The 18,146-nt window shown below is 37.4% G+C and overlaps 1 protein-coding gene across 1 annotated transcript; it reads right to left on the bottom strand.

Annotated features, from left to right (window-relative positions):
* Positions 1–6,030: 6,030 nt before the first annotated feature.
* LOC133529330 (uncharacterized) lies at positions 6,031–15,569 on the bottom strand. The gene is made up of 9 exons (XM_061867028.1): positions 15,416–15,569; positions 14,452–14,604; positions 12,738–12,873; positions 11,935–12,062; positions 11,098–11,223; positions 10,274–10,438; positions 9,246–9,388; positions 7,659–7,740; positions 6,031–6,439 (listed from the first exon to the last, which is right to left on the bottom strand). The coding sequence occupies exons 1-9, from the start codon at positions 15,567–15,569 to the stop codon at positions 6,318–6,320; spliced, it is 1,209 nt and encodes a 402-aa protein (XP_061723012.1). The 3' UTR covers positions 6,031–6,317.
* Between the last annotated feature and the right edge of the window lie 2,577 nt (positions 15,570–18,146).

Here is an 18,146-nt window from a genome sequence, read left to right on the forward strand (position 1 = left end):
GTAGAGCAGTCTTAATGGCTCTAAATAGCCATATAGTTACATCCAAACTTATACACGAATGCCACGAACGACTAATGGAGGTATGTCATAATAACAAGATCACCCTACAATGGATCAAGGGACACAGTGGATCCCGAGGTAACGATGCTGCGGACGAGCTTGCCAGGCAAGGATCGAATGCGGGGGCGATTGGTCCGGAACCGATTCTTCCGATACCATTTAGCAAGGTACGCTCAATGCTGCTGGCACGTACAGGGAAACTACACACAGAACACTGGCTGAACCAGACTGGATGCAGACAGGCAAAAGAAGCCATGCCTGGCATCAACGGAAAACTCACAAGGGCGCTCCTGCAACTAGGGAAGGTCCGACTGAGTATGGTAACCAGTGTCATAACAGGTCATGGACTATTTAACAAACATCTTTTCACAACAGGTGTCACAGACAGTCCCCTATGCCGAGGTTGCATGGAGACAGAAGAAACAGCCTCTCACGTGGTGCTGGAATGCAGCGGAGTGACTCCATACAGGGCTAAACATCTCGGATCTCCGAGAGACCTCCCCGAGGTCCTACTCAACATCAAAGGTTTGATAGGATTCCTCGAGGAGCTGGGCTGGCAGGACTAGCCCACCCCCAACATATCACGCAAAATAGGCGCAAGTCGTCGAGTTGCGGAAAAATCGCCCGAATACAATACAATACAATGGTACGGAACCCTTCATGCGCGAGTCCGACTCGCACTTGGCCGCTTTTTTCAACTTAATACCTACTTCGTTAAAATATAATCGTTCTTTTATTTCTAGCGTTAAACGTCCAATAAATCTAAGGAGTCTCAGGATATTGACATTTTTGCCAAAACAAAGGCGGACGGGTTCAGGAGTCCAATTAGCAAATAACTGTCCCTCATAATGTATTTAACAGCTATTTTCAAAGAATTTTAATCAAGACTGATATCGATTTATTGTCTTATCGGAAGTCCAGACGAATATTAAATTACATTTTAATCTATTTATTTAACTATCATTATTACGAGTATACGGTATTATTCTGCTACTAGTCAAATCAGTTATTTTTTAAACCGTCAAAGCAATTTGCCAATATGAAATTTACATATAAACTGCTAATAGTGACGTCACGGTGTTTTTTTTTAGTTTTATTTGATTTATAAATTTGAAACTCTGTCAAAATATACCTGCAAGCTATGTTTTTCTTATAATAATTATCTGGTGCTTTATTTCGTGCATGGTGTGAAATAATACATTACGATACAAGTGCGAAAAATAGGAAATTCGAAACGAGTGGCGATAAATTAAAACACGACCGAAGGGAGTGTTTTAAATCGACACGAGTTGCGAATTACCTATTTTTCGCACACCGGCGAAGAAAAACACATCATTAACCTGCATAAAGCACAATACGCAAACCAGTTTAACACACGCCCCATCACGTCAGCCTGCCGAACAACCAGCGAGCTGCAGGACTGACCTGCCACGGCAAAACATGACACGTATCACTGATTACATTACTGACGAAAAGAGCTACGCTAACGCACTCAAGAACAAAGCATGTGCACGGATACGCAATTTAATTAAGCCTAAATTGTGCATTTTAGGTACCGAAACAAACAACAACACGTTAACCATCATGAAATCGAATTACGGAAACTACGACTGGTATCATCATTGTATACAGGGCGCTGGAGTATTAACACAATTAAGAAATATCGAGACTAGACTAAAAAGTTACACGCAGAACGATTACTGTGTTCTGCTTATCGGAGAGCACGATTTTTTAACTACAGCCCAGTACATAAAAATTGTCCATGATATTAAAATGAAATTGGAACTAATGAAACATACTAATTTCATTATAATTTCGCCTACTTACATATGTGGAGCACAATTATATAACTGCCGAGTAAAGTGGTTTAACCATCTTTTACACAAAAACACTGTTGACCTCGAACATGTTTATTTTATAGACTCGAACTTAGACCTAAACTACACAATGTTTTCACCGTATACAGGAAAAATTAAATATAACGGATTAAGACACATCCACAGAAACATAAGACAATTCATACACGAGGACTTCGGAAATAAAAACATCGAGACATCGCCCATTCCGGCAACCGCGGTATCTACTTCACAGCCTATTACGAAACTCTATACGCAGACCATGACTCCTACTTCTCATGCTTCGTTCCAGAGAAACTGCACAACGGTCAAAGAGTCTTATACGCAGACGACCCCCAAAACCCCCCTGAAATTAAAAACAAATGAGGATTTTTTTTCTACACCTCCATCTACGTATTACATCAGAACATAGCGGGTTTAATAAACAAGGCAGATGCGTTGTCAGTTCATTTAGATGAATTTGAAGGGAAACAAAGACCTATTGATGTAATATGCATTTCTGAACACTTTATGATGGAGGAGTTAGGGGATCTGCTAACTATACCGAACTTTAAACTAGCGTCATCTTTTTATCGCGACCAGCGCAGGGGCGGCGCTTGTATACTGGTTAGATTGCAACACGAGTATAATGAATTAAACGATGTAAAAAAACTATCCGTAACAGGTTTAATGGAATGTTGTGCAATTGAATTGGTACGTCATAAAATTATTATAATATGTATGTATAGACCTCCGCAGTCAAATGTTACTCTTTTCTTTGAACACCTTGACAAATTACTTAAGAAAATATGCAACAGTACAAGTAAAAGAGTAGTATTATGCGGAGATTTAAATATTAATATTTTATGTCGTAAAAAAAACTCCCTGGAACTTGAAAATCTTCTATCTAGTTATAATCTTCAATTAAAAATAAGGGAGCCGACTAGAATATGTAGTAACACATGTATTGATAATTTCGCAGGCAATATTAAAGGATGTAAGGCAGAAGTTATAGACCTTGGTTTGTCAGATCATACTGCTCAATTACTAAAATGCCCAGTAAGGAAAACTTGCTCCATTAGCACATGGCGTATACCTAAACGTGATTTAAATTCAGAAAATATAGAACTGTTTAAAAAATGTCTTGGCAGTCTGTCTTTTTCTGAAGTAGCGGAATTAAGTGATGTAAACATGGCCTTTGACTCGTTTCTGGATACGTTTTCTTGTTTTTATAACCTCTGTTTCCCAATGATGAGTATAAAACTTAAATCTACTCGAAAATCGAAGTGGATATCTCATGGCATCAAGATATGTAGTAAAAAGAGAAGGTCATTGTTATGGGAGTACCGTTTATGTCCCACTGCCCAGAATAGAGATAGGTTTAAATTATATAATGCTAGATTTAAGAAAATTTTGACTCTTACGCAACGCTCACAAAATGATCACTTCATTAAATCAGCGAGTAATAAATCCAAGGCAACTTGGCAAGTAATAAATAAAACCAAGCAACAGTTCCCTAAGGAACCGATTAAAAAAATTGTTAGAGATGATGCTACTATTATTACAGATCCAACAGACATAGCAAATGAGTTCAATAACTTTTTTACTGATCATATACCATCAGAAGGCACAGCTCGAATAGAATATGGCATAAATGTAAACTGCATTCAGTCTATGTACATGAAACCAACTATTCCTCATGACATCTTCACAATAATTAAGTCTTTGAAAAACACTAACAGCGTCGGACATGACAACATATGCACTAAAGTGGTAAAGGAAGTGGCACACATAATTGCTGTCCCTCTTAGTTATATTATTAATTTAAGTATTGCAGCTGGAGTGTATCCCGATAACTTAAAGTCTGTTATTGTAAAGCCATTGCATAAGAAAGGTGAAAAAACAAATATAAAAAATTACAGACCAATTGCACTGGCAACAATTTTCTCAAAAATCTTTGAAAAAGTTATATATGAGGCACTGTATAGTTACTTAGAGAAATATAAACTTTTTGCTACAGAACAAAAAGGTTTCAGAAAACAAAAAACGGTAAATATGGCCATATTTGATCTTGTACAGCCCGTCATAGATGCTATGGATAGGCGTAATTATATTTGTGCAGTTTTCATGGACATGACCAAAGCCTTTGACTACGTAGACCATACGATTCTCTTAAAAAAACTCAATGCGTATGGAATACGTGGGAATGTGTTGGACTTATTCAGGTCATACTTAAGTAACAGAGATCAATATACTGAGCTCACTCAAATTTGTTTGAGGACTAAGCAGCAGAAGTCTTTTCAATCAGATAAACGTAAAATAAAGTATGGTGTGCCCCAAGGAAGCGTTCTTGGCCCTTTGCTGTTTCTACTTTATATCAATGACCTTCCACGAAACATCAAATACCCTATGGTCCTGTTCGCTGATGACAGCACCGTTATAATAGAATGTAAAGATATTGATCACTATGAATCCGAAATTAATAATACAATTGTTGACATAATTAAATGGCTTAATATAAATAACTTATTGATAAATCTAGATAAGACTAAAATTATCCATTTCTACCAACGAAAAATACCTCCTCCAATTTGCTGCAAATATGAAGGTCAATGTATAGAGTCTGTTACCGACACAAAGTTTTTAGGGGTACAAATTGATGAAAACTTATCTTGGAAAGCCCATACGGAAGAAATGTGCAAAACACTTAGTCAGTATGCCTACGCCCTACATATACTATCCAAAAAAGCAAGTCCTCACGCAGTTTTAGTAGCATATCATGGTCTTGTAGCTTCAAAGTTGCGGTATGGTATTATCTTTTGGGGAAATTCCAGAAATAGAGAATTAATTTTTAAGGCACAAAAGAGGTGCATTAGAGCAATGTGTGGCCTCAAAACACTCGACAGTTGCGTACCATATTTCAAAGACTTAAGAATTTTGACGGTGCCCTCGCTTTTCATTTTTGAAGTGATAATATTTGTAATAAACAATACCAGCTTGTTCAAAAAGCATCTCGATATTTCTCACAGAAATCTGCGACCTAAGCATATACACAATCTTTGCACAATTCCTGCAAAAACATCATTGTTGCGAAAAAGTGTGTATTACTTGGCCAGTAAAATATATAATAAATTGCCGATTACCTTTAAGTCACTAAATATATTAGAATTAAAAAATAAGCTAATGACACTATTAATTCATAAATGTTATTATTCCATTGCTGATTATTTAAATGATGACTTAGAATGATATGTATACAACAGTTTTTTTTTTTTTTTTAAATAGACATCTAATGGACATAATATTTATGAATTATATGTAATGATACAAATTTATATTTTGACAATTTCAATTCTTATAAACTACATATGTACCTGATACTCATTATTGAATTGTCATAGCTGTAAGTGAGCATGATAGTTTTGTTTCTAGTATTAAGTTTAATGTTTTTTGTACGCCGTTTGGCAAAATATAGTGAAACTTTACATATATAAACTGACCACCAATGTAACTCTACCTATATTTACAAATAAAACACTTACTTACTTACTTACTATCGTACAACGTTTTACAGTACATATGGCCCTTTAAATGTTCGACACAGTAACGTAATATGCTACTTCTCGCACTAGTGCTATAAAGTAGCCCCATATGTACTGTAATAATTGATTTTAAAACAGGGAACATCACTATTGTTGCTAACGCACGGATTAATACATATAATATTTTATGTACGTATAATTTTATATAGGTAATATTGTGATATTTTTTTTGTCATTTTACTCTGTATTCTGACCCTGCACCAATGAGGATCTTTCGGTTTGGCTCATGGTTGACTGGTAGAGAATGCCTTCTGGCATTAAGTCCGCCATTTGTACTCTTCATGTATTGTGCAATAAAGTTTAAACAAATAAATATATTTTGGTCAGGATACCCTAAGTTAAAGAACTCACTTATAATTATTTTAACTAATATAATTCTGTACGTTGATCAAATGTAATTTGCCTAAAAAGGTTAAATTCAGTAATATTCTATAAAAGCGCCATCTAGTGACCAACGCTTGAAACACAACGCCAGTCAACGTCGTGCGTGAAACTGTTTGCATGGTTTTTGATAGTTACGTATGATTTTAATAGATGGCAGTAGTTCAACATTCTCACCAACCTGAATTCTTAACATAATATTGTTTCGAAAAGTTTTATAAATTAACTGTCCAAATAAGCTAATGTCGGTTTTATTAAACAATATTATTATCAAAGATTATTATCGAGAATGAAACTACTTTCCCCGCTTGCCGTAATAGTTTTGTCATCCGTCAGTAGATGGCGCAAAAATAAATATTGTAAAAAACAAAATACATCGTCGTAAAGCTTTTATTGAATCTTAAATTACAGTATAAATGGAGTTATATCTAGTTAACATTTATATGACGTTATTGGTACAAGGCTGCTGTATGTAGTTGAGACAGAACCCACGGTTGGCGATGTCCAACGGTGCTTCTATATTATCCGTGTGGAACCAGAGACGGAACGGCTTCACTGTACCTGGGAAATACAGGATTTTACATACTGATGGCAAGCAGGCATACAGTCTGATTAGTGGTAAGCTTTTAGTGTGTTCTATGGGCTTGATTTCGTAAACATACTCTCTCAGGGGAAGGTTGACTGTCGTGTCTGGACATTTGAAGAATAGGAATGTTTTAAACATGATCCTACCTTCAACTATAGATTAATTTATTATAGTAAGTAGGTAAACATTAATGGTGTTATTCATAAACGGTCACTCGCCTGAATTAGCTATGCAGCGTTTATGAAAAAGGGATAAAACATAATGGCTGTAAAGTTTTATGAATAAGGAAGTAGGTAAATGTGTAAAGATAAATTCCTGCTTCGAATTTAACAGTGAATAAAGATGGCGCTCTACGACTCCCTATATCTTTACTAGCCTGATTCGATCTATAAAATACGTCAAAATAGTCAAATATTAAGTCTAGATACGATATCGATCGGATATATCAGTGTCATAAGTGACGTTTTTTTTGAAGCAACGTTACTTTTGACACTGATCGACATATCCGATCCATATCGTATCTAGACCTAATATTGGACGTAGCTTAAAGTTCGAATCGGGTTGTATGTTACTTGTGGTAAATTTGTTTGTTCCACGCCGTACAGCGCCATCTTTCTCAGGTGTCAAATTTCGGGGCACGAGTTTTTCTTAGTCTTTACACATCTTATAGGTACAATGGGTCTTCTCAGGTCAGAGGTGTAGGGTTAGAGCCGGCGTAGCTTTATTTGACGTTTATAAGCGCATTGTGATAGGCATACCGCATAATTATTGAAATAGGCATAATTATTAAATCATCTTAACTTTTATGACTTGAGTTGTACTTTTCGGAATCGAAATCAACTGTTTGGGGAATCGTCCATAGAACTTGGCTTATCTACGTTTCAGCTGATTGAGAACTTTTTCCACGGCTCAGGAAGAAAAAGTAAATTAGATATAATAATAATAAAGTAAATCTTTATTTATTTGAAACCTAATACAGAATGTGAGCCTTACATTAAATTACAAAATAAAACTTATTTTAGGTTTGTAACAGTTCCATTAGGATTGAGCCTCTGTTTCCTGAACTAGGACAAAACCTGTGTCTCAGGATTCAGTGATTCCTCCGGAGAAATTGGCACAGGTTGTTTTGTGAACTTAGGTACTTTAAGAAGAAGTGAAAACACACAGATATAATATAGAAGACGTATATCTTACTCATGACGGTGGACGCCTGCATGGATAGCTCGGCGGAGAAAGTGCCCCCACATATCCGATCTGTGCACAGAGCTTGAGCCGGCTGCAAGTTTAAAAAAAGCATATCTTTTAGATATCTATAGATCTTTGCATTAATTTAATTTTGGGTACAAGCTTTTATCGCTGACTGTACTTTTCTTACCACAGGCAACTAATACTCATCGAGACGATTTTAAAAACCCCAAACACAATTAGGTTGCGTTGTTTTATCACAGAGTTCCTATGGCCACCTCCTGTCTCCATCATCAGATCAGCTCGATGGTATCATTATATTATACTTTTGCTCGACTTACGTATGCAATTTTTCAGCTCAGTTGGTCAAATTTAACTTCTAAGATTTGACCCATACAAAAATTAAATTTACTGCCATCTTTCGACATATGATTAAAACTTTTAATTTCCAAACAAAAAAACATAAACCACCAACGTGTTACAGATAATAAAATGGAACTTTAAAAATAACTTGAATGTTTCTAAAAACTGTTTTTGGATAAATTTAATACTTTTGGAAAAACCCGTTTCGGAATAATGTTTATCCCTCTTTAACTTTCAACCCAAAGTTTAAAAAAAATATTGGTGCATTAGCCGAATAATATTAGGGTACTAAAAATATACCCGATACCGCTGGAGTGACGAAGTCCTAAAAGACCTGTTAGCCCTCGGAATACCCAATTGGCGCGAAGTGGCGCAGGATAGGGCAGAGTGGCGCTCTCTTGTGTCAGAGGCCAAGATCCTATTTGGGTCACTGAGCCAGTGAATTAAGTAAAAATATACTTTGAAAATGATCGATTCTGCCATTTATTGATTCAGCGTAATGCAGTTATCTAGAACATCGATAGAAATTAACTCTCATTTATTCAGATATTCTTTATTTAAATAAAAAATATAAAAGCAATTTAGTTCTTAAATATCACTTTTTTAAATATTTTATTAGCAATCGTTTTTACCCACCTAAATGAGTATAGGTAAAAAACTTAAGTAAAGTCCCCTAGTGTAAATAAATTCGATTTCCAAACGTGACGTACGCGTTTGCGTTTAGTCTCATTTAGTATTGGATTCCGAAAGAGCGCGCCAAGCGGGACGTTTTGGAAACTCAAAATCCTATACAAAATGAGACTTAACGCAAACGCGTTCGTCACGTTATGATGTCGATCAAAGTTACACTAGGGGTAGTTGTATGTAGTTGTGACGTGTTCGAATAGACAATACATGTTTAAAAGACACACACAAACAAAACAATTGTCTATTCGAACACGTCACAACTACGTACAACAGGTGACTTATTTAAAGGTAAGTTTTTTACCTATACCTATTTATTGGTACTCACCCCTACCCATCTCTACCTACAGCTATCAGTTGCACAATAGTTATATATTTAATTAACAGAAAGCCAATTATAGGTTCCCACTGGTAGCAATAACTAACTTTGATTGGTCCGTTGTCCTTGCCAGCTGTACTCACCCGACATTGCACACACAATGGACTCAAAACCAATCTTTGACTCGAAACCGACTATGCACTAACTGGACGGTCCAGTTACTGACATACCTGTACTCGACCAACATTGGACGCACACGGCACCAGAAGCCAATCATTGGCACACGCGTTGGGTCCAACTCCTGAACCGACCATGGCGTTGACCGGGCCATTACTGTTTCCAGAAATGGTGAAAGCGCGGGATCGGTTGTTCACTGAAAATAAACGGTCATTAATGAGAAAGTTTCGACACAATGCCGGTTAGGTATATAAAAAAATAAAATAAATAAATCTGACCTTCCAATCTAGAGGATAAATTAGGCCTTTTTGAGATAAGTCCGGTTTCCTCACGATGTTTTCCTTCACCGAAAAGCGACTGGTAAATATCAAATGATATTTTGTTGCAAAAAAACTCATTGGTTGGGGAGCCGAGGTTTGAACCCGCGACCTCCGGATCGCAAGTCTTACGCTCTTACCGCTAGGCCACCAGCGTTACTGACAATATAATCATAAGAATTTAAATTATTGTCTAAGCTAACCCTGCACATCATGGAGTCGATTTGCCTTCTCAATTAGTCTCAGATCAGGAAAGAGCTGGCCTTAAGTCCTTAATGAGGAATAACAGACCACATCATTACAGTAGCATACCCGTGCCAGGGCAGGCAGACTACTGGATCCTGCAGAAGTTCTTTTCCATCCTGATGCGGATGCCGTAGTCCTAGTTACTGAGGTGCAAGCCTGTCTGTCTGTCTGTCTGACATTATACCTCTGTCAGGGCAGCCAGAGTGAGATCCCGCAGAAGTTCCTCTCCATCCTGATGCAGATGCCGTAGTCCTGGTTGCTGAGCTGTAAGTCTGTCTGTCTGTCTGACATTATACCTGTGTCAGGGCAGCCAGAGTGAGATCCCGCAGAAGTTCCTTTCCATCCTGATGCAGATGCCGTAGTCCTGGTTGCCGAGCTGTAAGTCTGTTTATCTATCTGACATTATACCTGTGTCAGGGCAGGCAGAGTAATGGATCCCGCAGAAGTTCCTCTCCATCCTGATGCAGATACCGTAGTCCTGGTCGCTGAGCTGCAAACCTGTCTTTCTGACATTATACCTGTGTCAGGGCAGGCAGAGTAATGGATCCCGCAGAAGTTCCTCTCCATCCTGATGCAGATACCGTAGTCCTGGTTGCTGAGCTGCAGGCCTGTCGCCGGGTCGTAGTTGAAGGACTTTAGCTGGCCGGAGACGCCCGTGTAGTATTGCAGGCAACCCTCGTCAGCTGAAAGAGGTTGTTGTGGTAGCTTAACTTTTAGTAGAGCCGGACCCGCTCGGCATGGCATTCGCAAAGACAAGAATACCTTTAGAGTTTATTTGTATTGTTTTTGAGCTCCCAAATCTTTTTGGAGTCCCAATGGATGGAGTTACCCGAGAACAAGATGCTTGTAACTGCGTCGAAATATAAGGTAATCACGGTCCACATCCCAGTCGATATAAGTTTATTTATAAGAAGTTTTAACTGAGGCAAAAAAATTAAGAAGACCAAGAGTACTCACTCCATACAAATCGCTGGGCATTAGCCTTTTTGTTTGCCGCGATATCTATTGTCGAGTAGCAGTACTGAGAGTTCCGCTACTTGACGCTTGATGTAGACTACGAAAATAATAGTATTTTTGGTAACAAAACCATTGTATGGAGTGAGCACTCTTGGTCTTCTTAATTCTCTTTCACTGAGGTTTGGGAAGACTTATTTATAATAAGGTTTAAGCTATTAGCAATACGTTTTACCATACCTCCCATACAACTTAATATTATTAAGTTAGAAAACTCTTGTATAAAGTGACACTCTATGCTTGCTTATTTTTCTTATGACTTTACCACGTTTTAGTAGTACCTATTTCGTATGTGACCATAAATATCGGCTTGAAAATCTGTAGCTACCTTTATAAATGGTGCTGCACGGTATCTGCGTGACCTTGACCTTCCACATCCTGGCGAAAGCCGCTCCACTGGTCACGAAGGTCAGCTTGACCGGATTTGTGGACCCGACCCCAGCGTCGATGTACACTGGAAATAATTTTCATAATCAGAGAACTCTGCTGATATTTTATGCTTACGTATTGAGAAACGGTAAAAAATATATTCTGTCGAGTTTGTGTCACAAAAAGTCGGCTTGAATCCTCCTCGGTTGCCCTTTGCTTGTACTAAAATATTTTAGAATTAATTAAACTTTACATTTACATAATATAAGAGAAAAAGGTAGGACTTAAAATACTGCCTTGTGGTACACCAAAAAGAAGAATGTTCCCAGAGAGCTAAGTTTTTCACTGACTTTAACCAATTGCTTCATATTCGTCAAATAGGTATCAATTAAACGACTTTAGCGTACTGTTTCAAAACCCGTACACTTCTAATTTTTTCAGTAGGAAATAGACCAGACGGTGTCGAAAGCTTATGCTAAATCTAGGAAGGACTGGCACAGGTCAATTTATAATCTAAATATTTTACAAATATCTATTGTAATGGTTATAAGTTTTTTATTTGACATCATCCGTAAAGTAACTAGTTGTAAACATTACAACAAGGTTCACTAAGTTCAGTAAGTTAAGAATGCTGGTTTTGCTGTTGCTGATTTTTTATCTGATAGCAAACGAGCAGATGAACCACCTGATGGGAAGCGGTCGCCATTGCCCTTGGACATATGTAAGCAACGTCTGAGGAACGACTGCGTTGCCGACCCTTGTGAACCAGCTTCTTGAAGAACCCCAAGTACTCAACTGTGACTTCCTTGGTTGAGCCCGCATATGGCCGGTACGGGGTTGCCACCGGATACTATAAACTGATCTTGATTGCAAACATTGTTGACTGGCTCGGGTCCGGCTATGGTGAAGCGATTGAAGTCTAACCTGAAAAACGATATATAGATAATGACATTTCGATATCTAAAATAATTAGTACACACCTATGAGCCAGAGACCATATGTCCTTGAGAAAAAGGGCAAGAAAGGGACAAAAGACATGAATGATGATGACTTTTATTTATTTACTGAGCAATTATATATTTCACATTCTCGGAGCAGAATGAGAGGGAGCCAGAGTGTCGACGCAGGTAGCGTGCTACGCTAAGGCGCAGCCCAGGTTCCAGGGCACGTGAAAGCAGCCATGAGTTCTGTTGCCATCCATGGCAGGGAGGCCCGACGGCTCCAGAGTCGCGGGAAGAAAGGCGGTGGGGAGAGCACGTATAATGAGGTAATTTATCGTGGTATGCCTGTGCCCGTACCCGAACTCTGCTAACAGTGCAGACTATGCCGACCAAGAGTATCCATGGGATTCCTGCAGTGACTGCAAGCGTATGGCTCGAAGATATTAAGGCAAAGACGACACATTGGGATACGCATCGCATAAATCAGATGATGATATAAAGCTACGCTCTGCTCACTCGATTTGAATGTATACAAAATAATACATCACATTATTGTCACTTCCATACCTTATTCGAAATACACCCGTGACTTGCAAGTAAGAACTGGTAGTAAAACGAAGGATTCTCCCTGATTAAGACGTGATTGTAACAAACGTACCTTATTTGACATACATCCGGATGTGATTTAATCACGGTGAGCTCGCAAGAACCTGTGCCATCGTACGACGAAGGATATCCGCTGTTCACGAAGTAGGTCCCGTTCTCTGACGTACTGCTCCCACATGACGTCATAACTGTGACATAACGATTATTAGTTATTTCAGTTATTTGTAATGTAGGTAGATAATAAATACTTTGATAAACGCATGACAGCGCAGGTAGATTCAATATTCATTCTTACAATACACGAATACTCCTAGCGGTTGTTTCCTTAATGTAACACAATTAGGACTTTGAATCCGTCACTCAGTCTAAATATAAGTAATTATCCCGAGGGATTTATTGAGTACGTTACAGTTTACGAGGGGGCAAAGTTGTTGTTTTACCGCTTGTGTTAATATTTACCCGAGTAAGCGAAAGTTTTCAAAATTGATCAAAAAGTGGAATCTTGAGTGTTGCAAGGTTTTCAAGGCAAGAGCGTGGAACAATATTTGCCTCCGAGTGAAACACAATTTTTCACCACACCAATGCAAGGAAAATACTAGCTGTAAAATATCAAATAAGATCAAACTAAAATGAACGTTATTAAATACCTACATAATATTTATCATTCAAAATCATCATTTAAAAATGAATTCTACCAGCCAACAAAACAACTCAAAATTGGTATCACATTATTCTGTCACACATGTGGATAACAAGCAACTTTCTCATTCGTTTCTTAACTGTCTAGAGAGCCTCTTTACCAGCTGGTGTGGTGAACAGAATATTATTTAGTTCGCTGAGTGCGCAATAGTGGCATCCGTGACGGCTATACCACGAAATTATTCGCATGCAACTCCTCTGGAGTTGCAGGCGTACATAGGCTACAGAGACTGCTTACCATCAGGCGAGCCGTATGCTTGTTTCCCACCGACGTAGTATAAAAAAATTGCATTAAAATTCTGCAGACAATTAGGACTTTGAATCCGTCACTCAGTCTATCAAGGATAATGTCAGTGTCACCTTCCAGAACCCCTGCGGCAGTAATGCTGCAACAGCCACGCTGCTAAAAATAGCGGTAAATACCGGTTTGTTTCGGTTTTACTCCGAACTTTCATAAGACCGCGAACCTTTTAAGAACTCTATACTTAGTAACTGTAACCGCCTTTTTCAATTAGGCGTAAAATAACCGCATCCATGCTGTGACGGGTGCGCGGCAGCAGCAACAGTCATCTCTGGAAGGATTTTAGGTGGAGGTGGCAATCGGGAGCGTTGCGCTTCTCCTCTCGTAAAGGCCACACATCTGCCAAATATCTAGTCTTACTAACAAAACTGAAACTAAAAATGTATACGCCAAATACATGATAAAGGTTTGGAATTTTAACCGGTTTCCAAGCCTTAGTTCTGCCTGAGTGTGTCAACAGAACAGAAGATTATTATTATTGGGGTTTTTGGGCCTTTGAGTGCCACGTCGACCAGGTAGTGATCTATTGTGACAGCCCTTTAAAGTTCATTACTGATGCCCGTTGAATCCAGGAAATTCCAGATTCTTTGGGCCGTAATGTTCTGTACCTCATAGGGTTGCAATACGTGCCGCCCTAAGTGGGTACTTCTTTTAGACATTAGTGGTCCACAGGAACAGAGAATGTAAATACAGAGAACGTAATAACAGAAGATAGTACCTACTTCATATACCCTTATTTATTTTCTAATTTACAAGCTAAACTTACAAATGCAGCACAGCCCAAAGCCGTTAGCGCAGTAGCCGTTAGCGGAGCCCCCGCGGGCGCTGCACTCCCGGGCCGCGAGACACGTGCCGTTGTCGCCCGAGGCGCCCGCGCAGCCTCCATTCGGGAACGTCACCACCGTGAACACTGATAGGACTGTACATATGTTTATATTAATACTGTGACTCTCTTTACAATATGTTACACCTTGTGCAGTCCAGTTCACAATGTTCTAAAATATATATTTACACGATCTTTTTGTCATTGTCTTAGATGCCTTCGATCGTGTCATGGACGTATACACTTTACGTCTTTGAAAATTTAATAATCATTTTTATTTATTTTTAGATTTAGATTTTAAGTTTTATAGTTTATATAATGTGTAAACATGTCTATTCAATTATTATTCTAATTAAATAATTGTTATATTATAAGCACTTTCGCTTTAGATTATCATCTTTATAGATCTGAAAGAGCTTATTCAAATCAACATTCAATCAATCACCTACACCTTTCACAACTTGATATACTTAGATTTTTTTTTCACAAAATCTTACCTCCGAATAAAAGAAACATAGAATACAATCTTTAAAAGTATTAATCTCTCTTCATTATCAGAATGAGGTTCTAGAAATGGGGAAATATATTCAATTAAGATGACATTTTTTTCCACGTATAAGTACACAATAATTAAGTTGATAGAATTACGTTCGCTGAGCGTCACCCCATGGTCCCGAGATTATGTTAAAGACGAACATAATAACATTTTTTATTGTGCACAATGAAAACATAATTAAATACAAAAAAATAATATAAAAAAAACTTGGCAACAACAGGCGGTCTTATCGCAAAATTAAACAAAAAATAAACCAATAATACCACAGTTAGTTTTAGTCAGAAGCTTAAAAAAGAAATCATTCGTAGCATGTCCAAAATTTAAATTAAAACTCATTATCCTTATACTTACATCGATTCTCTCTCTGCGGCCAAAACCCCGCCTTTTCCTCACCACTCTTCAAGTTCCCGAGCCGCCATTTCGGGAATCCATTATGTTTTATTCCGAACCTATCATTACTGTCACAGACACCGAACACAAATACAAGAACTAATAAAGCTATCATTGTTTCTGCCCGAAAACACTTATTTTACGACAAAATTAAAAATGAGACACTTAAGTTATTTAAGTATGTCCGCTTTTTGTGTGTTAAAAGTATTTTTGATATGAAATAGGTCAATGTCAGTCTAAATATGTCACATCCGTGTTTCGGTTAGCCAAAATCGGTAAAACCAGCCACGGAAGTTACTCGGTTTCAACTCTTTTTTAAAAGAAACATTAGTTTTCGAAATCTGCTAGTAAATGGACGTTGGAAAGTCCGAATAGGGCATTTATGACGTGAGTTCGGAAGGGGAACAATGTGTTTTCTCTATTGTAGTTATACAAAGGGTAATTTGGTGTTAATTTTGTCACGGCGCGTAAACGCCGGTTAATGTATAATCGGCCACGGTTTGTGACTTGCTTATCTCTTCCGACTATGCTAGGAATACATATAAATAAAAACTTCCAAATAAAAACTTCATATGTTTCATGTAAATGTTTCTTGAAATTTATTTAGGACTAGATTAATTAAGAATAATTTTGTCTCATACATTTCTTATGGTGCCTGCATTTCGGTCAAATTCGGTCACCAAAACCACTTTTAAAGGATATTTTTTTATTATTTTCAATTAATCTCAAAAAATCATAAATTTTGAGATGTGGCCCTAATGCAGATATTTACAGATAAAGTGCATAATTATTTTCCATCGCATTTTCACGAAAACTTAATACGAACGTGTTATGTTATTTCAGTCAGTCTCACAAGGAAAGGTACCCAACTGTCCGGTTCCGATTTGATTTATATTTATATATGGTATAGAGTAGTCTAAAATAACGGACACGTATTTTTTTTTAGCTGCCCAAACTCAACCTATTGGGAGAAATTGTCCTCCAAAGTACTAAAAAGTTACTAAATCTTCTAACTCCTATAGAAAGTGATGCTCGAGCAACTTGCTAGTTAATGGCTTGTTTGAGTATATGTTTGAGAGCAGGAAAAAATAATGTACACGTGTTTTGTTATATCTGCTTAAACTCAAGTTTTCCTAAAAAAACACCCGTCTTTATGTGTAACTTTAGCGATAAGATATTATAAAACTTCGAATGTCGATTTTTTTAGGAAAAAATGAATTTTAGCCGATATAACAAAACACGTGCTCATTATTTTTTGCTGCTTTCAAACATATACACAAACCAGCCATTAACTAGCAAGTTGCTTGAGCATCACTTTCTATAGTAGTTAGAAGATTTAGTAACTTTTTAGTACTTTGGAGGACAATTTCTCCCAATAGGTTGAGTTTGGGCAGCTAAAAAAAAATACGTGTCCGTTATTTTCTATTACATAGACTACTCTATAACATAAATATAAATCAAATCGGAACCGGACAGTTGGGTACCTTTCCTTGTCAGTACAAAAAGTACTGAGGTTGACTGAAGTAGCTTGAGAAATACGAAGGTTTCCGACGAAATACGATGGAAAACTAAAACTACATCTGTATTCAACATGATTTATTTAAAAGTCTGACTGTACCAAAGAAATAGTTACACATTGTTAATATTTAACTAGTCAAACGATCCAATATTGTTAAATCACAATAAACACGTATGAAATAGCTATTATATGATTGACACTCTCTCCACATCCGCACTGAACTACCCAGTGTTAGGGTAAATCGTCCATTACTCTATGTGCCAGTAATATGTTTTACCCTACGGATCAACTACAAGAAAAATGTAAGACAATCTGAAGTCACCACACGGAGTCTAAGCGTAAGCGTATCGTAAAACGAGTAGTACGAGGTGCGTAGAGTTTTGTACCTCTAGTGTAAATTTATTCGATAGCGTGACGTGACGCGTTTGCTTTAAGAGGCTGTCAATACCTAAAGCGCGCACACTGTCTATTTGTATCGGAGTAAATGAGATAGCACTGTCGCATGTTACTGGGCCTGGGCAAGGGAATAATAAGAAAAATATTTAAATAAAAAAAAGTGGATTATTAGTGTAATATTTTACTCAACCACTGTTTAGATATAAATGTTTTGAAATTGCGATTTTAATTGCAGACCCATAAGTCAAAACAATAAAGACATAGAACCGTTTTATTGTGATTTTAAGACCAATCTTTGCAATTATTTTCTATCGAGCCGATTTCGTTCAATCATGTATCGAGTACAACCACGGTCTTTGAAATATAATTAATATGAATATATACTTTTCTTACTTGACTAAAACAAATAGTCTTTCTTAAAAAGCTGTTTAAGTAACATCAATTTCAAGGACATTGGGTGTTGACAGCCTCTTAAGTCTCTTAAGCTTACGCGCCGTGTGCTGAGGGCTACGGGTGTAACAAAAATATATGGCAAAATAAAAATAGTGGGATCCGTTTAAGAGCATATTCGATATCGTGTAGGACTGTAGGTGATTAGGAAAAAGTAGAAGAATTTTTTTTGGCAGTATTTTTTTTTCTTTGGGGCATGTCGGCTAACCCTGCTATGGTGTATTTAGTGGAAATATTGAGAGTCAGAATGGCGGACATAAATAAATAAAATTAGTATGTAAATAAGCGGCACTGTACTAATTAACTTTTTATGGTTATTTGTAAATA

Source organism: Cydia pomonella, chromosome 1 (assembly GCF_033807575.1).
Source record: "Cydia pomonella isolate Wapato2018A chromosome 1, ilCydPomo1, whole genome shotgun sequence".
NCBI lineage: Eukaryota > Metazoa > Arthropoda > Insecta > Lepidoptera > Tortricidae > Cydia > Cydia pomonella.